Source organism: Trichogramma pretiosum, unplaced genomic scaffold (assembly GCF_000599845.2).
Source record: "Trichogramma pretiosum strain Unisexual culture from Peru unplaced genomic scaffold, Tpre_2.0 scaffold61, whole genome shotgun sequence".
Taxonomy (NCBI): domain Eukaryota; kingdom Metazoa; phylum Arthropoda; class Insecta; order Hymenoptera; family Trichogrammatidae; genus Trichogramma; species Trichogramma pretiosum.
The window spans coordinates 1,890-24,981 of NW_019641638.1; the positions used below are offsets into that span (position 1 = coordinate 1,890).

A 23,092-nucleotide genomic window follows, 5' to 3' on the forward strand; every position below is an offset into this window, starting at 1 on the left:
GTTCCCAGTGTATAGCGAAACTTTCCCAGAGTTCCAATTTAGATCGTTGTGAAAATGATCAATAAATCTTTTGGGAAGTCCCATCGATTTTTGCGAGCAATCAAAATCGAAATAGTTCTTGAAAGACAAACTGTCCACAATATGTTCGGAAGTCAATCGGACCACATTATACACGGTCATTACATTCTCTTGTTGGTCAACGCTGCAGATCTCAGGAAGTATTGTTATATTTTCCGCTATTTGGTGCTATCAGAACACAAAATCCACAAAGATTACGCATGCGACACGTGCGAGAAGAAATTTGGACAAAAATCAAGTTTATTTGAGCACATTAAAACTGTTCACAAAAGTCGCAAAAATTACGCATGCGATAAATGCCAGAAGAAATTTGGGAATTTGAGCAATTTGAGAAAGCGCCAGATTTCAATTCACGAGGGTCGCAACGATTTCGCATGGGACAAGTGTGTGAAAAAATTTGGGCATAAACAACAATTGCTCGGACACCAAAAGGCCGTTCATGAAGGTCAGAAAGATTTTCACAATGCGACAAGTGCGGGAAAAAATTTGACGTAAAGAGTATTTACTTCTCCACCAAAAAAACAGTCCACGAAAGTCGTAAAGATTACGCATGCGATAATTGTGAGAAGAAATTTGGACAAAAAGTGCATTTGCTGAAACACAAAAAAATAGTTCATGAATGATTTTGCACGTGAAGAGTGTGGACGCATGATTTTTTCTCGTAACCGTAAATCCATGTGCAATTGCATTAAATTTCACTCCAAATGATAATTCAGTCTTTGTGAATAATTTTTACCTTATTCAAATTTCAATTCTTCGAAATCGATGCCGTAATATGATTGGAATAAACCCTCAGAAAATATCGAAATATTGAAAAACGCCGGTTTTTTCTTAACAATTGTAACTGTACATTGTAATTGTATATAGAAACTTATACAGATGTTTAAGTACAATTTTAATAAAATTACAATAAAAATGTACCATAATAATTGAGTCTATCTTCATAATAACTATCATTACCTTTTTTTTACTGTTGTAGTTGAAGCTTTATTTTTCATCTAGAAGTCTGCCAATTATTAATATTCGCGCATTTTTCGACTCATGCAACGATCAGCCGAAAATTCTATTCACGTCTCGTTTAAATCGCATTTTCTGAAATTTACTGCTGACTGTTTCTCTACAAGGATCTATGGCAACCCTAGTTTCATTTTTTTTATTAGAGCATTTTTATAGTAAAATTTTTCAAAGTTATAAACAAGAAGCTTAAAATTTTTACTTTTTGAAAGGCTTCTGTATCCCTGTATATTTCAGAATCTATGTTTAAATAAAAAAATAATAGGAAATTTGGGACACTGCAAATTTTTTTGAAAATTATGCATTCTAATTATCCAAATTCTTAAATTTAAAATTAATTTTATCCAAAAAAATGTTGTATTAATTGATATAGAATTACTGCAAAAAAATAAAGTTTTTCTAATCTATCCATTGCAATAATGATTTGATATTGTCTCAAAATTAAATTATAGAACTATCCAATACAATTTTAAAATATTATTAACTGCTGGTGAAATCGATGTTATACTTCCAAACTTTTCATAAATACAAATGAATTTGATTTTTCGTTATTGTTTGGAATATTTCAAGTGGTAGAAATGATAAAATCCATCAAATTTTAAATCAATACTATTTACTTAAGAAAATTTTATATTTACATATTATAATAAATATATTCTGGAAAATATTCATGTCTATTCATTGAAGTATATATGTTCTTCTAATAATTGTTATAATTAAATAATTCAGAATGTTTGTAGAAAGATAAGAGTTCTATAAAATTGTTTTTATCATGTTGTGTGAAGAGAACACAGTTTCATGGAAACCAATACATCTTTTTAGACCTGCTTTTCATTTCCTTGATCTTTAATTCTTATGATCCTCTGAAAAAAGAAATAAAATATTGATATTATAGATAATTATTTTGATTATCGAATAAGCATATTGTTAAATGGTAAAAGATTATCTGAATGAATTCAATTGATAGAGCAGGAAATGCCAGATTAGTGAAGAATATATTATTAAGTCTTGAAACGAGAGTAAAACATTTTAACTTTACTTACACAATGATATTGTTGATGGGAATGTGAATGAGTTTGACAAAGAAACCAATGAAGCCCATTATGCAGAAGCCGATAGCAGTGGCAATGGCAATTTTCTGGAATTCCTTGCGATCGGGCTTGGTGCACCTCTTGACAAGACGAATGCTGTCTTTGGAGAACTGTTTGCCAGGCTCGAGGAATTTCTTGATCTGATCCATGTTTACTGGTTGCTTTTTATTTCCTATCATGAAACATATTTTGACATTAATAACATAACCTATAGAATCGGGCTCTTGAATTAAAATATTAAATTCTGAACACGACAAAAAGCGATACGAATTCCGCGTGCACAGGTAAAATCATGGATTTCATCGTTTTGTCGTTTCGGAAAAACCGACATATGTAAAAACGGCCAAGATACACGGAGCATCAGCATCGCGATCGCGAATCATATGGTACAACCAAAGTTGATAACCACCTTCGTTCCGACGAAGTTTCGCGGATTTCTCTTCTGTTTACGCTATCACGGACGAAATGCACAAAGTTTGAAACACCCCGAGTGAATAATTGTTAACGAGTACGCGAAAATATGAATGCTTACTTGTATGGGAAACAAGGCGTTGTGACTCTCTGTGGCAGAGTACAGTTAATTCACGACTACTGCCTGCTGCTGCTGCCGAAGACGCGAACAATACACGATTTCATCACACATATACACGCAGCAGAGCCACACACTTGCTCATACGAAAACGGCAGACGACGCGCGCTCCGCGATTCGCGATAGGTCGAAAATCGGAGTCGTGCGGTGTGACGTGTCTACGGGGGCCAATTGTTGCTTTCTCTGTCTCGAGCACGACGAGAATATAATATTATCACGGCGTGGGCCATTCCTCGATTTTTTTGACTACGTCGACGCGATCGGCGATCGGCCGTTCACGATAAATTGCACGAATTCTCGTTATTAAAATGCATTTTACACCTCGGTCGAAACAAGTGCAGAGACTGACGCGTCCATGAATTGAATGTTCGATATTATATAACAAACATCAAAGTGTAAACTCGGCGGCGGAATAATAATTTAATTACCGCGCGGTCGTTATTTGGAAAATTTTGCTGTTTCGTCTCGCCACGAGATAAATTTCCCGCATCTGCCATTGCTCAATTCCCGAAGTTTGTATAATATACATATGAACATTATTGCTCGTAAAAAAGCGAATATATAAACGCACACAGCTGGTTGAAACTTAAGTAATGATCGCGGCCGCGCGCGTAACGTCGCGCCGCGTGCATAATGAGGTATACCTATATATATAGCAGTGCCAGTGCCTGTCAGAATGTGTGTTTGTGTGCGTGTTTATGCCTCGCGCCCACCGCTTGCATTCGCGCGTCGTCGCATCATCGTGCGCCAGAGGCGTAAATACATCATTCATACATAGGTGTATACGGCATATACACACTTATAGTTTTACCTGCGTGTATATGGTCATATTTAGACGTGTGTAGCGTGTGTGTACATTATAAAATCTCTGGCAGCGGTATATAGAGTATAGACACAACAACACGCACAGGTCGCGGTGTGTTATAAACGCGAGCGCAGAGAGTGAGAGAGAGAGAGACGGAGAGAGATCCGACCAATCGCCAGCCTCAGTGCTCCGTGCTCGTCGGCGGAAAGTGCCACAAGTACCAAATATAACCGCAAAAACTTTTATTATTATTATCGTCGTGTGTATACCTAGCTTACTTACTCTCCGTACACGGACACGTCTCGGAGCCGTCCTTTTTTAGTGTGATATCATTCATTATTATTGTTGTTGTTGCTGCTGTATATCGGCAAGTGTGAAAAGGTGGTGGAAACAAATGAAATTATTTTAATAATACACCAGCAGCGTCCAAAAGAAGATAAATCGTAGGAAACCTGTTGATAATTGTTGTTAAATGTTCTAATTTTACACCTCCGTTCGTCGTTGACAATATATATATATACCTACAAAGAGTGCCAAGGCAATAAAGAGAAAGAGATAGATATTTATAGAGAGGGATCGCATCGAGAGTGATTTTTTTTGTCTGAATCACGCGTCGTGCAGGCAGCAGCTTCAAGTGCATTTTGTATACACACACATACGTACTGTTACACAAAGCTTGCAGCGCAGGCATAGAGCGGCATAATATACCACGACTGCACGAAGCAGAAATGTATTCCTATGTATAAGTGAGTCATCCAAGCTTCGTGAGAGAGGAGCAGAACCGAGTTCTGTGTACACCTATATATATATACGAGGAAGAGCTGCTGCTGCTGCTGCTGCTGTGCTGTGCTGTGCCGAGTAGAGAGAGAGAGAGACTCGAATTGCGACTTTCAATCCGTCACATCACATCCGAGTAAAGAGTGCCCGTGTGTGCGTGGGCTTTTCTGCCGATCGCAGTGTCTGTTTGTGTGTGTGTGTGTGCGTGTATCTATATAATACTCGTGCGTGAAGTACACCAACACGACAACGAGCTACTGCTGATTCTCGCATAAATACTATCGCACACATGCGAGAGAGAGAGATTATCGTGTTATCATCCAAATGACGAGTATGCATCATCGTTTGTTAACGTGAAATATTTACCACGCGTATACCTACACACGCATGTCTGTAAAACGCCACACACGCATATACTTTAGTTTATAGCGGTGTGTGTTGTACGTCCGTATGTATAAGTACACAGTACGCCTGTACTGCTGTACTCTGGCTCTGCTACACACACACAAGCATCTACTTGACACGTTCATCAGCGATCGTCATCCGGCCGGCTCGCTCGCTCATTATATTGTATACACATCTCGCTGCACGCACATACATACACGATATTAGTGCAGTCACTTATCTCCTATCTCTGTCTCTCTGTATACGTGTATACTTTTTTTTATTATGTATTTCTGCTACTTCACTACTGAACCAACACATGTATGTTGAGGCAGCTACCTACTGTTTCATGTATGTTTGCTCTCTGCAGCATGCAACAGGCTGCTGCTGCTGCTGCTGCTCCTCTCTGATCAGTTCCATGATGCCTTTGTGGCAAGCACGTACTCCTGATCACAATTCTAGGCACTTAAGTTAGTTTTCGTTGTGCATAGTTTATAGATTACCTGCGCGCATTGCTCAGCCATTGTTAAGTTTGTTTGTTGCATTAAGTTTCTCCTGACACGAAATGCCAATTGCAGCTCTAGCTGCTCGCATCGTCATTAGTGCTCCTGTTGAGAGTTTAGAAGCCCATCGATCATTTTGTATCACTTCATGTACTTTATTTGACATAAATACATCATTATGGCAGCTAACTTGACCATTGAACAAGAACAAGTGAGTTTATTTATCCTTTTGCTCTTAATCAATATTGCTTCTTACCCATCGATGATTGACTGACAGAACACAATTGACTCTTGTATGGTATCGATTTACAGGCGACCAAGGAATTTCTTGAGATTATCAACAAACGCAGAATAGCTTGCAGTCCGGTGTCTTGGGGCACGGCTGTAAAATTTTTATCAGCTAGAAAATTTGAAGTCCAAAGGGCAGTAGCTCTGTACGAACAGCACGAAATAACCAGGAAGAGAGAAGGTTTATCACAGATGCAGCCCACCAAGGAACCTCTGAAGAGCGAACTGCAAACTGGCAAATTCACAGTTCTGGTAAGCTTGACGCTTCATCCAACTATCAGAAAAGCAAGAATAATTTTTTTTCAATTGTAAAATTCTGCATAAAATTTTCAGCCAACCAGAGACAGCAGCGGTGCAGCGATAGCAATTTTCACGGCGCACCTGCACCTACCGCACCAGACGACACATCAAACGACTCTCCAGGTAAACAAAACAAAAAAAAAAAAACAAAAAGATAAAAAGAATAGCACACAAACCATACGAGGCATGCTCCATCCATCTATTGCACACGGACACACGTGTGTGATAGCAGAGATGTGACTTGTTGAATGGCCCCCCGAATAAATAACTCAAATGTATATATATGTGGGCGCGCTTGCACACGTTACAGGGGGTCGTTTACCAGCTGGACGCGGCGTTGGAGAGCAAGGAGACGCAGAAGCACGGCCTCGTCTTTATTTACGACATGTCGGACTCCAAGTTCCAGAACTTCGACTTCGATTTATCGCAAAAAATTCTAACGCTTCTCAAAGTAAGTTGTTGTTCCTTGGCAAGCTGTATATAGGTACAGTAGAGACAGAGCGTTACAAATGCAGCTGCAGCAGCAGCGACGACAACGACGACAACGGGGTAGCGATAGAAAGCAAAGCAACAACAAAAAAAAACCCCTCGCAGCTATAACACAGTACATATAGGGGTGGCAGGGCGCAGGCGCGCAATTTTATCGATCGGCGGCCTGCTGCTGCTGGCAGTGCGCTCTGCAGCCGTCGTCGTCGGTGGTAGTGGTGGTGGTGCACTATATGCACATACGAATCGCGGAATCGTCATAGAGCGCGCCGCGCTGCACACCGTGTGCGCATAATATCACTGTATAGACGTGTAATGTGTATCGCCTACTATCTGTTCTCTCTCTCTCTCTCTGTTCTGCATTAAGTTTTCGGGCCGAGAGCTTTAGTGCGGCGGCAGCGCGACACACGTCCGGTTAAGTTCGCTATCCCCGGTGTCGATGATCTTTTGATGTTGCCGTCGTCGTCGTTGTTGTTGTTGTTTACCCTTCTGCTGTGATCCTGTGCAGGGGTGTGTGCGTGCGTGTCGCCTCCCCCCGTTTGTGCTCTTTTATATTTATTTATTTATTGATATCATCGTTATCGTACGTAATAGGGTGGCTATCCGGCGAGGCTCAAGAAGGTGCTGATCGTGACGGCGCCGCTCTGGTTCAAGGCGCCCTTCAAGATCCTGCGTCTGTTCGTGCGCGAAAAGCTGCGCGAGCGCGTCTTCACGGTCTCGATACCGCAGCTGAGGCTGCACGTGCCGCGCGAGTCGCTGCCGCTGAGGCTCGGCGGCAGTTTGGAGCTGAGCCATGAGACCTGGCTCGTGCAGTGCCTCGAGGCCGCCATGACGGCCGGCAGACAGCAGCAGCAGCAGCAGACCAACGACGGCTCGGTGGCGGACACCACCACGACCAACAGTAATAGTAGCAGCAGCAGCAGCAGCAGCAGCAGCAGTGGCAACGGTACCAACGCCTCCGTCGCGGCTGCCAACGGCTCGGCCAACGCCGTGGCTCCCGAGCAGCAGGACTGCGAGAGCAGCGGCGAGGGCAGCAGCGGCCCGGCCAGTCCGAGCCGTCCGCAGCAGCAGCAGCCCGAGGCAACGGCCAAGAAGAGCGAACAGTCGAAGGAGCATCATCCACCGCCGCCACCGGCCAGCGGCTCGGCCTCGTCGGGCTTCAGCGACGACGACAGTCTTCATGTAGCTCAAGTAGCGGACGTCGAGCAAGCGGCCGACGAGTCGGGCCTGCGACTCGTCAGCATGGAGCACCTGGTGGAGAGCGTGCGCGAGCGCGGCGTCGCGGCCCTCATGGCCGAGTACATGGAGATAAAGCAGCGGCCGCCCGACGGCACCTTCACCGCGGCCAAGCTCAAGGCCAATCTGCCCAAGAACCGCTACACGGACGTGCTCTGCTACGATCACAGCCGGGTCTGCCTCGAGCAGCTCGACCCCAACGACCCGAGCTGCGACTACATACACGCCAACTACGTGGACGGCTACAAGCAGAAGAACGCCTTCATCAGCACCCAGGGCCCGCTGCCCAAGACCATACCGGACTTCTGGCGCATGGTCTGGGAGCAGCAGAGCCTCGTCATCGTCATGACTACCAGGTGAGAGTCCGAGCCTCCTTTGCCCTTTGTTTACTTACCTATCGTCGTCCTCGTCGTCGTCCCTTATTTTACACGTTTGGTTTCTCTCGTCTCGCAGAGTCGTCGAGCGCGGCCGTAACAAGTGCGCCCAGTACTGGGGCCCGGAGATCGGCGACCAGGTGACCGCCGGCGGCTACAACGTCACGACCCTCGAGGTCGACCGCAGCAGCGAGTACACGATATCCAAGCTGCTGCTCACCAAGACCAAGACCGAGGAGACGCGCGAGATCTGCCACATGCTGTACACGGGCTGGCCGGATTACGGCGTGCCGCGCTCGGCCAAGGCCCTGCTGCAGTTCCTCGGCCTGGTGCGACAGCAGCAGAGCAATCTGCTCGCCAATCTGGGCGACGCCTGGGCCGGCCACCCGCGAGGACCGCCGATCGTCGTGCACTGCAGCGCAGGCATTGGAAGGACAGGTCGGTGTCCGTCCCGGAAGACCAGACTGTGACTACGTTCTGAACTAATGACGACTTTTTTTTATTACTCTCTCGAGCAGGTACCTTCTGCACCCTCGACATTTGCATATCCAGGCTCGAGGACACCGGCAGCGTCGACATTCGCGGCACCGTGGAAAAGATACGCTCCCAGCGGGCCTTCAGCATACAGATGCCCGATCAGTACGTTTTCTGTCACATGGCCCTGGCCGAGTACGCCCTGTCGCGGGGCATGCTCAGTCCCCAGCAGATAGCCATGCTACCACCCACCATCGAGGAGGATTCTGATTAGTGAGAGATACGTTCGTTTCTTTCTTCCTACGCGATTCGTTTTTCCTTTATCTCGTACTCTGAAAACATACTCTATCTTTCTCTCTTCTCTTTCTCTCTCGAAAACAATGTTGACATTCGTAAAAACTCAATCGTTGAATATCCCGCGCTCTTTTTTCTCTTCCTTTTTTGATAAACGACGTTTCTTCTGTATCGCCCATTCCTCATCGAGTCTAGCATTTTGTACTGGGAATTTTTCAATCGCTTTTCTACGCCGTGTGAACAATTCGTTTGATATATTTGCATGAACAGAATAAAAAAATGCCGGACTTTTGTCCGAAACTTTCAACTATTACGTTAGATCGTAGAGATATTGCGAATGAGCTGTTGTTGATGCAAGAGACAATTTTTATGGAAACAATTATTAAATAAGCAGATTTTAAATTCTATGACCAAAGATTATTATATATATAAAAAAAAAACGCATATTTCATTCAACTGTTGTTCCTAATGAACAGTTTAATATTTTGATAAAGATTTCTTGTACTGAACGAGGAAAAAAAAATCCGTTGTCTCAAACAGTAGGATCGATTTTTCATGTTTATTACTTACATTAAGATACAATTTTGAGAAGCTTACTGAATTACCGCCATTTTTTCAATATCACACTCATGTCTCATTAACATAATTATCCGATTAATCCTGTATGCAAGCTCGATTTATATAAATTTTTATCCTCGCTTGAGATTGTTTAAAGGGGGAGAAAAAAACCGTACGATAATAAACACTCGCATTCACGCTCTTCCTATCTGACTCATTAATTTTCATTCGTCGTCATATATAATTTCATTAAATCTTAAAATGTACAAGTCGAGAAGGGGTGTGCGCAATTTTCTCGAGTAAGTCAAGAAGGTCAATGCACTTTGTGCGCCGTCTAACACCTAGACCTGTTTTTTTTGCAACCGAAGAAAAAAAGTATCAGTGTGTAAAATTTTACTGGTCGAGTACACGCTAGCGCGATTGCCCTTTTCAAACATTTTTTTTTTTAATGATAACGGATGGCTTAAATTCATCAGTTTTTTTATAATACCAGTATTTAGTTTCTTAGAGTTTGGTAAATAAAAATTCCTGAGTTTTGGTAGTCTGTAGATACAAAAATTATATTACTTAGCATCGTATAATAAAGTTTGTAACGTTTCGATGGTTCAGTAGAAAAAGGTCAAAGAATTTTCCGTTTTGAATTTGATTAAACTAAGTACGAATCCGGCCAAAATTTAACGAATCATGTCGCAGACATAATTTTGTTCAATTGAGAGAAACAATGCGCGCTATTACCTATTTCATTTAACATGGTGTCGGGTTCCAATAATACGTTTTTCAATATTGCCGAATTTAAAAATTGAATTCAACCTAAATCTTAGTTTTAAGTAACATTAACTGTGGAATCTTGTTCTTTGATGTACGAGGAAAAAAAAATATTTGCGACTTTAATGTCGCGAATCTTATAAATATATATATGTATACATAATTCACAAATTGCATTAAATTTAAGAATTGTAAATATGATAAGCTGTTCGCATTTATTAGTCTTAGTTTTTAACAGAAATTTTGTTATAATAGTAGATTATTAAATTATAGAAATGATTTGTGTACAAACGAAATTTATGATTTCAAGTTTTGAATGATTTTATAAAATTTATAATTAAAGTACATTTTTCGCATCGAGCCTTCAATGAACTTAATACGTACGAATAAATATTATTTAAGATATTAACAATTTTGTAGCAAATTTGTGCGTTATTAATTTAACGTGTTTACACGATAATTCCGAAAAAGATCTATAAATATACAATTTAAAAATGGATGAATAACAATTTGTAGTACCTTTGCTGAAGCAGTAAAATTCAGTATAAAAACGTGGGAATTTTTTATCATCATTTTTTTGGTTGACTCTTGTAAAAGTTCCTGTGCTGCAAACAATAAATTATAAATTGCAGAAGTTTACATTTACTATATCTATGATGATATAGTGAATGTGAAACTTTAAATTTTAATGTTTTTGCTAAGGCGCCTGAACTGTTGTTGCTGATAATTCCTACAAAAAACTTGATTTATCCTCGTTTTGTAATGAAATGTGGGGAAAGGTGAACAAATATCAATGTATAAATGACTGGTTCAATAACTGTAATTCTGTAAAATGCTGCATATTGCAATACATGGATATTTTCTGTAACTTCATCTGCCTAAAGTCTGAAACTTTAAAAAAAATATAACAAATATGTAAATATGCAATTGAATATGTACCTGTTTACATATAAATGCATATTAGACAAGGATTATAAAATAAAAATTCGTCTATTGAACAGAGAGATGATTATAAAGAAATTGTAAATAAAAAATTAATATGATTATCATTCACTTGTATGCAATCATATATAAATGATGATTCAATATATCAAAAATAAATTGTTTTTATAAAAATGTGGTTGGTCTTTCAATTGTTACTTGAATAATAAAATAACCCACAAATAAAAGAATTATTAATTTTTAATGCTTCTGTCTCTCTTATATTACAGTTTACACTATCTTTTTCGAGTTATAAATAGCTTCAATGTACACAGATAAAACAATATTTACACGAATAGAGAGCGATGTACTCCACTGTTAGGGTGCACAATGCACTAATTAATAATCAACAAAAAAAAACAATAACAATAACTTTAATTTGCAGCAACGATGACAAATGAAAAAAAAACAAGCGATCATTTTCTTGTATCCAAAACGAAATGAGTTCTTTTTGTCTATACACGTGAATCATTCTTAGAATGAGTCCACTCGATCCCGCAGATACAAAAATAACATTCAACTTGTATTTTGTTTCTTTTTTTATTGTCCATCCTTTTTTTTTCAATACTTAGCCTAATCTGTTACTTTATGATTAATAATAAGAACATAAATTTTTACGAGACGAGTAACAAAAGTAATACAATCTACTGGAAAAATTCGTTATTTTTTCTTCTCTTGGTAAACAACAAACTCAATTTCTTCTTACGTAATACGAAAGAAAGAAATGAAAAAAAAACTCTATGCACGCGCGTCGAGGTAAAATTCGTAGAAACGAAATTATCGGGTGTGATAAAAAAAGAAAAAATTAAAAACAACAATGTAATCAATGATAACAACTCGCGAACGTGACGTTGAATAATACATCGCACATACACTTTTACAAAAATGCTCGCTTAGGTAATCGCCAGCGCGCTCATTCAGACTTCTATATATTATATTATTATTATTATTATTATGTTATAAAGCACAATGACATATACACAGCAGGCGCGTATTAAACGCGTGCACAGCATTATTGTATACATGGAACCTATCTATCTCTCTCTCTGGAGCCGTCGTCGTTCCAGATCAATTATTTATAATATGTATCACTTACATGTTTAGTCGTCAATATTATTTGTAAATATAGTAGTAGTAATAAGGCAATAAAATTTACAAAAGTTGAAAGTAGTCTCAACTCGTGTTTCAGCATTTTACGGTAATGCATATGAAGGCGGTTTTTGTTTTTTGTTTTTTTTTTGGAATATCACAATTATATCGCGCAAAAGTATAACTTTAAATATACAATATAGCACAATTCTCATCAACGAACATTTCGACGTAGAGATTCTCAAGCTGTCTCGACCGTTCCTCCGTTGAACTTGGCGGTGTACTGATTGAGAGCCTGCGAGAGAGAAAAAAAACAAACGAATTGATAATGATAAATCATCGCTCGTACACAACGGGGGCAACGATCGATCCAATTATATACACACGCACCTTGTAAATGAAGGCGTACTGCTGTCGGGTCTGCACGGCGCCGGCCCGATCCCTGCGTATCGTGTAGACGACGCGCGGCACGTCGACGGTGCGCGTCGACTCGTACTGCCTGATGGTCAGATCGAGGGCGATAAAGGTGCCGGTTCGCCCGGTGCCGGGGCTGCAGTGCACCACCATGGGCCCCGAGGCCTGGCGCTGCAGAGCCCTGGCCTCCAGCAGCAGCGCGATCAGGCTCGTCGAGTCCTGGGGCACGCCGTTGGTCGGCCACAGGTACCACAGATGATACACCTCGCGGAACGTGTTGTTCTCTAAATTCTGCGCAGCGCACGACAGCACAAATAACAATACATATATATCAATACGAGGTATGCGCGCTCGTTATCGGGGGGACTGCTTCGTCTCGGCTCGTTAAATTCATAGAATATAGAATGCGCGAGCGCGCATCGACTCACCTTCAAGTGCAAGGTCGACACGGCGTACTTGTCCTTGGGCTCGCGCTTCCTCAAGGTGACCTGAAAGTCGCCGAACAACCGATGGCAGTCGGTCACCTCCAGCGGCGGCACGTACTCGCTGCACTTGTCCGCGCCGTTCTCCACGATGTCCGTGAGCATGACGACGACGCGACACTGCTGCTCCCAGATCATGCGCCAGAAATCGGCCACCGTCCGGTCGGTCGGCGCCTGACAGGCGATGTAGTACTTGGGGGCGTTCTTCGGTCCGTGCACGTAGCTCGCGTTGATGTACTCCGTGAGCGGGTCGTTGTTCAGCCGCTGCAGGGCCACCCGCGTCTCGGGCAGCGGCACGACGTTGGCGTAGCGATTTTTCAGCTCGGCGCCCTCGGGCAGCTCGTCGATGTTGCACGAGACTTGGGGGATCTCGGCGAACTCCTCGTACACGGCCGTGGGATCCTTGCTGAATTGGGCCAGGCCGACTCCGTTCAGCGGGTGGCACGGCATGGCGCTCTAAATACGTAACAATAATAATAATAATTAAATGACAAAATAGAACATCTCTAAAAGTTAGCGATGATTCGAAACTCACGGAATCCTCGAAGGTGGGATTGCCGTAGCTGCGCTTGGAGCCACGGAAGGCCGACTTGCTGCGCCTCATGCTGCTGTTGTAGGCGGAAACGCTGTCGAGATTGTAGGCGTCCAGCGAGACCGGTCGGCAGCGCTCGCCGTAATTGAAGCGATTCCTGCGTTTCTTCATAACAAACTGTGCGGGAAGCAAAAAAAAAAAAACCCATTCGTATACACACGGCGTCGGTGTCAAACACGATCGCGGAAAGCAAAAGCAAAAGATATCATGGTATACTCACGACAATGCCGGCCAACAGTACGATCACCACGACGACGGCGCAGGATATTATGATAATGACTAGAGTGTTGCCTTCGTCGTGCTCGGCGCTGTTATCCTCGGCGCTCAGCTCGCCGCCGACGAGCTCGATGCTTTCGATCTGCGTTATTATTACACAAATGAATGAGTTTCAAATTTTATCACCACAACACGCGCATTGTGCATACCTTGACGGGAAACTCGAGCGACGACTGCTTGAACAGCTCGGGCAGAGATCTCATGAGTTCCCGGTCGAAGCTGCCGTCAGTGTCCAGCACGTAGAGCAGCACCGGGGTGAGGGTCGTCGACTCTGAGGCCGAGCGACGCGCCGCGGCCGCCAACGACTCCCCGGGACAGTCGACCTTGTAAAAGTGTATCTGATCGGTCGATATCCTTCTGAAAGAAAACCGTTGTAATTGCGTCGATTGTTCTTTTTGTTTCTTTACGAGCGTAGTAAAAAAAAAAAAAAATATATATAGGAGAGAGATGGACGGACGGGTTTCGGGAACAATGGGATCAGGTAGCGCACACACAGACAGACACAGGTAGCGTACGACAATTATCTAGAAAACGAGGTGAGAATTAGAGAGACACAGACAGAGAGGAAGTTCGAGCGATAAGCAGGTATATTTGTATATAGAGATACAATAAGAGGCCGGAAGACGTTACACTCACTTGCTACTGGCGCTGCTGCCGTTGACGAGATCGGCCAGCAGCCGCTTGAGGCCGGGCAGATTTTTGCACACGTCGGGCAGCTCGCCCTGAAAGACGATCTTGACGAGCATCGTCGCGTCCTCGGCGGGCACCGTAGTGGTAGTCGTCGTTGTGCTCGGCTTCTCAGTGGTGGTGGTCGTAGTCGTAGTTGTTGTCGTAGTAGTAGTAGTACTCGTACTAGTAGTGGTAGGCGTCTTGGTCGTGTAGAAATCGACATTATCCGGAATCGGCGGTATCGTTTCCGGTGGCGGAGCAGTTTTCTCCGTCGTTGACGTCGACGTTGTGGTGACGGTTGCGGTGGTGGCGGGGGTTTCGGTGATAGTAGTGGTGCTCGTGGTAGGCGTCACCGTATCTTCCTGGGTGAATTTTCGCATAGTTTTTGGCGTGGTCGTGGTTAAGACGACCACGAGAGGCTCCTCCGTGAACGTTACCTCGGGACTTTCCGACGTGGCGACTGTGGCGGGCTGTTCGGTCGTAGTGGTCAACGTGGTCGCTGCTGCTCTCCGCGTCGTCGTCGACTCCGTTTCTACGGTACTGATTATCGTCGGCTCTTCCTCGTCCATGGTCGACATCGAGGCCGTCGACGCAGTCGTCGTAGACGTACTGGGCTCCTGCGTCGGTATCGCGCTCGGCTCTGCTTTCGTTTCATCGTCCTCCTCCTCCAACGTCGTTTTCGTCATCGTCGTCGTTGTCGTTCTCAACGTCGAGGTCTCGGTGGTCGGCACTTCTGTCGTCGACAAAGCAGGTCGTCGAGTGGACATCGTCACCGATCTCAGCATCGTACCTGTCGTAGTCGTCGTCGTCGTCATCGTTTCGGGACGCTGCGTACTACTCGTCGTCGTGGATTCCGTCGTGAGGGTCGTCAAGGACTCCGTTGTGGGGGCTTCCTCTTCTCCTTGCGTCGACTCGGTTGCCTCCGTCTCCTCGGGTTGTTGGCTCGTTTCCTCCTCTTGATTTTCGATCGTCCCAGTGGTCGTCGTCTGTACATCCGACGGTTCCGTGGCTTCGGTCTCGGGTTCCTCGCTACCGCTCGTCGACGTCATCGTCGTCGAACTCGTACTCGTATCATCCGTACTCGTAGTGACAGTAGTGGTGCTGCTCATCGTCGTTGTCGTCGTTGGCGTAGGCGTCGTCACTTCGATTTCAAAATCGATCGTCATATTTTCAGCCGCAGCAGCAGCAGCAGCAGCCTGACGTTTGTCACCGCCGTGCAGTTTGGCCCCGAAGACGCTCTGGGCGTCCGGCGCCAGAGCCACCACCACCGGATCCTCCTCGTTCTTGTTCAGGCGATTCTGCTGCCCGCCGCGCTGGGCCGATAGATAACGATACTCTTTGGGCAACTGTTGCTGTTGCTGTTGTTGTTGTTGTGGCTGCTGTTGTTGCGCCGCAGCGGAACCGATGCTCACGAGCAGCAACAGAGTCGCGACACTCAGCCCTAAATAATCGCATTTATAATACGTTCAATGAGAATCCATCGAAGTTTAAAGTATATATATACTTTTCGAAAAATACTCACACGACAGCGACATGTTGCGGCTGCTACTGTTGGCTCGTCGTTTCTTTCGTCGATTGGCTACTTTGGACTTCCACTCGCGAGCGCCGAACTCCATGATCTGCGAGGCAAACGCAAAAATTTCATTCAACTCCTTAATTTACAAAATGTATTTCATATTTATTTATGTATACGCAACGCAACGCAGCGCAAAATACACACACGAAATTTCAAGAATTCCATTCACGCATTTCTCGAGCAGTGCTGGCTTTTGTTTGTTTCTTTTTTATTTGGCAATACAGCCGCGATGTGCAGTTTTTTCGTTGTTGTTGTCGTCGTTGTTTTTTTTTTGTTTCGACGAATTGCACGTTACGCACACGCGGCACGCATACCTCGCTTCGCGACACCCTACTTTTTACTCGATGCAATTTTCGCGAGCGAGAGTGCGAGTTTGACATCGCGTCGACGCTGCATAAATATCGATTCTCTCTCTCTCTCTCTCTCTCTCTCTCTCTCGTTGACGATGATCGACTGCGCGAATTTCGAATGAATTTATGTATATGTGTTGGCGAGCGCGCCTGCTAAGCCTAGAAAGTTAAATTACACCCAGCAGGCGTGTGTGTGCATTAAAAGCGTCGTGTGTTGCTCGTTGGTTCGTGTGCCTTTTAGATTCTTATCAGCTGTTGAAAAACTCGTCTGGGTCGATATTTCCACCTGCTTGTACGTGTGCAAAAATCCGCGCAACCCAATTTTACTGGTAGAAAACAAAAAGTGAAAAATCATCACGAATTCGTACGATATGCAAAATAGAAATAAAGTACGTTTGATATCGAGTACGCACTTTCTCCACTCGAAACTATTTTTATTGATATAGAGCATACATGGGTGTACCAGTTTACATTTCATTTATTTGTAATATCGGCTCGAGATATAGTCGCGCATCCTACATTCGCACACACATACGCGTGAAAAAAATGGAACCGTGTGCTGCACTTTTTATAATGCAGATGTGCGCGCCAGTTGGCGTCTGTCTCAAAGTCTCGAGTGAAAAGCGACATCAATTGCAATTTTGTTTTTTCTCCTTTCGTATATATATGCTTTTATTAGAGCAGTGAAAATAACATAACGACGTAGGTACATTACACACACGCACACATTCACATTTTATACTTTATCTGGGATAGATAATCATTATAAACATAAACGACGATCGAGAGTTATTATCTTAATAACGCTTAACCCGATTTTAACGACTCGCGATATATGAGCGTTATAATAAAATAAATAATGGTCATGGCGCAGTTGGCGTCTCTGCACGCGACACGCGTGTGTTACATTTTATAATAATACAAAAATCGTTTTTCTAAAAGGGTTTCGGCTTATATATAGAGAGACACGCGCGTGAAATCGCGCAATACATAAGTAGCGACCTTCCGAATTATCGAAACTAATCACGCGCGGCAATAGTCGTGTCGATTCGCGCACATACCTCGACGAGCACGCATGGCACAACGCGCATCTCTCTTTTTTTTTTTATTTATATATCTTTCAACGATGCTTCAGTAGGTAAGTAGGTCGGTGTGCCGATCGCGAACGAATACACACACACGCGCACATCTGTTGCAAATCGTTTATTTAATATTATTATTATATGCATAAAAAATAAGGTATACACGTTCTACGTATGTTCCACTAAACGGAGAATCATTATTGCTCATCCTCTCGCGCGGCGGCTCTCGTAATTTTCAAGCACACGTGTACTTACTTATGTGCTCGCGGACGGACTCGAGTTGCACTCGTACATCTCATGCACGATGGTATATATATACGCTCAATTAGCGATGAGGCACACGTTATAGTAATCAGCAGCAGCAGCGCATCGCGCGTTTATTCAACAACAGAGAAGAACAGAACAGAAACTCGAGCCTCTCGTCGACGACACGAGTTGGTAATTCGATTTATTATTCGCGAGGGGAGTTTGACACCTACACACACACACATTTATACTCGCGCGAAAATGACTAAGGATGAATCACAATATAATACGAGCAACAAGAACAGCAGCAGCGGCGGCGGCGGTGCGACACGCTCGAGAAAAGAAGATTTTTGCGTAACGAGACAATGAAAACAACGACGACGACGGTTCCGACTAACACACCGATACACATATACACAGCACCGGAGCAAATCGTCTTTCTCTCTCTCTCTTTGTTATAATATATACCGTTGTAATGTGCCGCTGCTTCTTTCTCTCCAGCCGCCAAACGTACACACAACAACACAGACAATGTGTGCGGCTTCTCGCGCTCGCGCGCGGCTTGCGTAAAGCCGCTACCACCTATACATCCAGTCGTCGTCGTCGTCGCACTTCTTTGCCAGGGTCACTCGTTCGCGCGCGCGCGCGCCAGTGAGTTAGTTGCTACTATATACTATAACACCGCGAGAGAGAGAGACTCGAGAGGCTTATATGCATGCCCCGACTTCCGCGTGTCGACTATACGACGACGTAAGTTTCGAAAACTACGTCATCGCGTCGTCCATCCGTAATATGCAACGTAATAATATCGCGTGTGTGTGTGTGTATGTGTTTGCATAGAGACACATGTATACACGCGTGTGTTTCGCACGCACCTACGTACACACACATCATAGCCGTCGTAATAATGTAAAGTAGTCAATGGCTACTATCTTACGTACGCACATGGGAGTACACTCGCTTACTTTACTATTTATTCCTCGATGATAATTGCCACGAGGAAAAGAGAGAGAAAAACGAGGAGTGTATAATGAATGAAAAAATAGCACAGACACTCGATGCAGAAAAAAACGAGGAAGCGACAAAATTCTATTTTCTTTCTTTTATTTTTTTCGAAACTTTCGTTTTCGTCCATACATATATACGCGCCGCGAAGGGGGACTACGCGCAGTTATCTTACCGATTTCGTTCCGCTACCGCGAGGAGATCCGCGAAGCGCGGCGCGCACACGATGAGTCATGTGTACGCGCGCAGGTATAAGTAAAGGTACAGAGCTACGCGACGTGCATTAGCGCGAGGAGGCCCGCGAGTTAAGTGTGCGGTGGTAGTGAACTTTCCCACACGTAAACACCAACGCACACACATATATACGGACAATAATTCGCCGATCTTTTGCGAAAAACTCTCACTGACGTTTCTAAACACACACTCGAACGCTGTCTATGTATATACGATGCAATAATAATGCAACACACGGAGAACGAACCATAAGCGCTCGCGCCTTTTAACTTTGTATCGTATTGCAACATCGATTCTCTCTCTCTCTTAATCTGTCTATACGTTTGTCTGCATTTAATACCTATATGTATAATACGTTCCATATCCTTATAGGAGAGGCGCGCGCGCGAGCGAGGCAATGAGTCAAAAGTTATTGTTTTATTCATCGCGCGGCGCACGCGGGCAATTATTGTTGCATTAAAAAAACCGCGCCGACACGGCGGCTAATCATCGCCACCGCGACGCAGACACAATGTTGTTCTTATTTTTTCGTATAATATGCGCGTTTACAATTTGCCCATACATAGAGAGGCGTAGAGGATACATTTTATACGCATTTCATTCGAATACGTATAGAGCTAGAAACGTCGTGGAAAAACAACGAGAAGATTATTGTTATCATCATTGTTGTCTTATTAGTCGAGGAGCCCCCGGACACGAGCATTACATTCGATTAGGTAGTAGTAGTTTATTGTTCGAATTAAATAGACGGAGCTTATTATCTCGATTGCGCGGCATAGTGGCAGCGCTCGACTTTATAATAGTTTGATTTTAACTATAAAGTAAGCAAGTGTGTACGTATACGGTGGCAAACTCCAGTCTCGGCTCTGGTCTCGTGTCTATTAAGTGTTTGCGATAATAAAGCCACACGCCGTATATAATACACATCGAAGGCTGTACTGTGCTTTGGCTCCGCAATACAGCACTAATACAGCGCTCATTACTACTACTACAGCTGACGATATTACTTTTAAGCCGCGAGTACGGACAGCGCGAGCGAGAGAGAGAACCTCGAGATAATACGACGGCCAAGGTAGTGGTATTGAAAAAAAAAAACAGCAATACTGCAAAGCCAGGCAGCCTTATCGGTAATCGCGGCGGCGGTGCCGCAAGAAGCCAGAGTCGTAAATGTCTTTTTCATTATTAATTTTTTTTTTTCGAAAAAAAAACTGAACGGCAATCAAAGCGTAAACAAGGCGATTCGTTCCATGCGCGCAGAGTCCGAGATTCATCGTACGTCGTAAAACTTACCGATATGGTTATTTTTTACACGCGTTGTGTACATACCTGCTGCTCGTGTGACGGACGCGTTGTCGAGGATCTGCTACTGCTGCTGCTTCGGATGTCACTACGAGTGGCGATAGCAGCAGCATGTCAACTCGCGGGGGTGTTTGGTTTATTTCGCACACCACCTATACACGACTGTGACTCGCGACTCGCGCTGCTCCGTATGTGTATTAAAGGTCGTTATTGTGTAGGCAATTATATATACCAGTACTGCAACAACAAAGGGAAGGCGGCGAACAACGACTCGTGCATCATGGCCTTGATGCCTCGCCGCGACGACGACGACGACGCTCTTACTTTACTCGCGCTTTATAGTACACACACACAAGCGTTCGTTGTTATAGCTGCAGGTCATCCATATATAGCTGCTTAAAACTCTCTAAGCCTTTTCTTTTATTTCAACGATTTCCTCCTCTCGTTTGCCTTTGTTTTTTTCCGCGCGCGCGCGCAAAAAAAAAAAAAAAAAAATAATACAGAGGCTCTGTGTCAGGAGCTGCTGTTGTTGCTACTGCTACTGCTACAAACGCACATGGACACCGACACACACTCACTGCACGGTTCGTTGCACGTACGATAGAGAGACACCACTATATTGCAAGTATCAATGCACCACGACTACTAGGCTACGATAAACTGACAGTCCCGCACTCGGCAACGGGTCTTTGGCTCTCGGTTCGCGACTTTGTGATATGGCACACGTACATACACGACGATTTATATATCGTACACACGCAGCGTATATCGTGTGAGAGAGACAACGACGATGCCGACGATTTTCTCGCCACACTTCGCAATCCGTCGAATGTATATGTATGTATATATCGTCGCTATACTCACTACTGCTTTGCTGCTGCTGTCGCTGTTGCTACCATGGTGACACCAGTAGTGTTACATGTATGTATGTGCTGTTGGCGGGGGGTTTTGGCATTTATCGGGATATTATAGGTATATAGCACTGTCCGATTTCGACGCATGCACTGCACACAGCACGACGACAGTCACATCACAGGCTCGAATCGAACGATAACGACGCACACGCGTGTGCGTGCGTGCGTACTAGATGTTTTATTGATTTTAAATAATATATATATAAAACAGGTGGTTATCGACTCGATCTTTAGAAACGCACGCTGCTTTCGACGACTCGCGCAGCGCGCAGCGACTCACGGACTATAAAGTGTGTATACAACACACAACGAGGAGATTTTAGAAAGGAGCTACCGCCGCCGCCGCTGCTTCTCGTGCCGCCGATGCGAGCGCGAAACCAACTCCGTGTTGCTGCTGCTGCATGCCTATGTATATACGCGAGCATAATCGTGCTGCGATACGTATAGTAATAGCTTATGGTATATGGGTACTCTTTTCTCTTTCTCGACGCTGCTGCTGCTGCTCAGACGACGACGACGACGACGATTGTAATATAATGTTGTGCGCGCCTCCGACACTATACACAACAACGCGAGAGGAGGAGGAGGAGGCAGCATAAGTAGGTGGAAATCCAGCGGTAGGTAGTAGGGGGGGATCCTCTACACCTACGTCGTGATGTATATATGCGGAATTTTTTGTATAGTATATATATATCAGAGACTGGGACGCCGCGCCAGACGCCGTATAGTGTAGCGCTCGAACGAACCAACTGCCGCCGCTGCGGAGAGAAACAAGAGATCGGCATCGACGAGCTCTACGATTATCGCGCCGACGACGACGACGACGACGACGACGAAAAATCTATATCCCGCGATCCGTATATGATTGAGCGGAAAATTCGTCAAGGCTATACGGATCGGTATTTGCTTTCTTAATTCTGCCTTTTTCTATACGTATGTAAATTCGTATACGAGCTTTGATGTGCTTTTGAAGTACGAAGCTTTATAAATAAATACGATGAATTATTCATCGCGATCCGTATTATAATCGCGCGCGATTATTAGCAGACAGACAGACAGAGAGAGACGCCCCATTTTTGCCATACGATACATCGATGAATAAATATTTTTGCGACGCGTTTTTTTTTCACGAATGTAATGTGTGTCTCGTTTCGATCTGTCTATATATAAAATAATAATAAACGGATCGAGGCTAATTTTAGAAGCTGATTCGATTATCGAGCCGCGCTAGAGCGAGCTCAATTAACGATAGTCGCTTTGACGCTTTGTTTCGTATGGTTTTCAACCGATCTTGTTCCCTGGTGCATTGGGCGTATCTGTATAGCACGAACAGTAGCGAGTTGTGGAGAGCACGCCAATCACGCAATGGCGTAGAGGTAGAAAATTTTCAAACGAATATTAAAATTTTTTAAGATATTACTCTGTGTCAAAGGGAATTTTTTTTTGAAGTATTATTTGGAAATAATTATGGAAAGCCCAAAATTCCTCTAAAAAATCGTTGCCACGTTTGAATTTTAATATATTTATCGTAAAATCAAATTAATTCAAATATTGTCTTTCTCGATGAAACACGCCATTTGATAACAAAAGATAAAATTTACTCGTTCAATTTACGTGGAACAAATCGAAGGATCCAACGTTTATTTTGAGCACTAAAATGAATAAAAGTGAAAAGAAATCCGACGAAATTGTCTCACGAGATAATTCGAGTGAACTCGAGATTGTCGTTTCGGACGACAAAAAATATATTTGTGTTATTTGTCAGAAGTCATTTCCACTAGGATCGAGCATGATAACACATCGAGACACAATTACGACGCATGCGACAAATGCAATAAAAAATTTGAATTTCAAGGTCACTGGAGTA

The 23,092-nt window shown here is 43.8% G+C and overlaps 3 protein-coding genes across 9 annotated transcripts; 1 reads left to right on the forward strand and 2 right to left on the reverse strand.

The window, feature by feature from the left end:
* Positions 1–1,688: 1,688 nt before the first annotated feature.
* Positions 1,689–2,813, reverse strand: LOC106654173 (protein transport protein Sec61 subunit gamma). 2 transcript variants are annotated; one of them, XM_014373911.2, is made up of 3 exons: positions 2,716–2,813; positions 2,136–2,355; positions 1,689–1,955 (listed from the first exon to the last, which is right to left on the reverse strand). In XM_014373911.2, exons 2-3 carry the CDS (start codon positions 2,330–2,332, stop codon positions 1,946–1,948), a joined length of 207 nt encoding a protein of 68 aa, XP_014229397.1. In that variant the 5' UTR covers positions 2,333–2,355; positions 2,716–2,813; the 3' UTR covers positions 1,689–1,945. The 2 variants fall into 2 exon arrangements, with proteins under 2 accessions (XP_014229397.1, XP_014229398.1); XM_014373912.2 differs by lacking the exon at positions 2,716–2,813 and adding an exon at positions 2,593–2,690.
* Positions 2,814–2,930: 117 nt separating this feature from the next.
* On the forward strand, positions 2,931–10,428 carry LOC106654172 (tyrosine-protein phosphatase non-receptor type 9). Its single transcript, XM_014373910.2, has 7 exons — positions 2,931–5,452; positions 5,554–5,781; positions 5,863–5,952; positions 6,140–6,280; positions 6,910–7,907; positions 8,005–8,363; positions 8,444–10,428. Exons 1-7 carry the CDS (start codon positions 5,420–5,422, stop codon positions 8,671–8,673), a joined length of 2,079 nt encoding a protein of 692 aa, XP_014229396.1. The 5' UTR covers positions 2,931–5,419; the 3' UTR covers positions 8,674–10,428.
* A 752-nt stretch (positions 10,429–11,180) lies between these two features.
* Positions 11,181–21,773, reverse strand: LOC106654171 (receptor-type tyrosine-protein phosphatase T-like). Of its 6 annotated transcripts, none has more exons than XM_014373906.2 (9): positions 21,176–21,773; positions 16,042–16,138; positions 14,487–15,960; positions 14,000–14,207; positions 13,795–13,932; positions 13,518–13,691; positions 12,929–13,438; positions 12,477–12,791; positions 11,181–12,381 (listed from the first exon to the last, which is right to left on the reverse strand). In XM_014373906.2, the coding sequence occupies exons 2-9, from the start codon at positions 16,133–16,135 to the stop codon at positions 12,328–12,330; spliced, it is 2,967 nt and encodes a 988-aa protein (XP_014229392.1). In that variant the 5' UTR covers positions 16,136–16,138; positions 21,176–21,773; the 3' UTR covers positions 11,181–12,327. The 6 variants fall into 6 exon arrangements, with proteins under 6 accessions (XP_014229392.1, XP_014229391.1, XP_014229394.1 ...); XM_014373905.2 differs by lacking the exon at positions 21,176–21,773 and adding an exon at positions 20,339–21,160; XM_014373908.2 differs by lacking the exon at positions 21,176–21,773 and adding an exon at positions 18,242–18,331.
* Positions 21,774–23,092: the final 1,319 nt, after the last annotated feature.

Coding starts and splice junctions, on each gene's coding strand:
- LOC106654173 (XM_014373911.2), bottom strand. CDS start 2,332: ATGGATCAGATCAAGAAATTCCTCGAGCCTGGCAAACAGTTCTCCAAA.
- LOC106654172 (XM_014373910.2), top strand. CDS start 5,420: ATGGCAGCTAACTTGACCATTGAACAAGAACAA. Junction 5,953..6,139: donor CACATCAAACGACTCTCCAG/GTAAACAAAACA, acceptor CACACGTTACAG/GGGGTCGTTTACCAGCTGGA. Junction 7,908..8,004: donor GTCATCGTCATGACTACCAG/GTGAGAGTCCGA, acceptor CTCGTCTCGCAG/AGTCGTCGAGCGCGGCCGTA.
- LOC106654171 (XM_014373903.2), bottom strand. CDS start 16,260: ATGGAATTCTTGAAATTTCGT. Junction 13,692..13,794: donor TACTGTTGGCCGGCATTGTC/GTGAGTATACCA, acceptor CTTCCCGCACAG/TTTGTTATGAAGAAACGCAG. Junction 12,792..12,928: donor TGTCGACCTTGCACTTGAAG/GTGAGTCGATGC, acceptor TGCGCTGCGCAG/AATTTAGAGAACAACACGTT.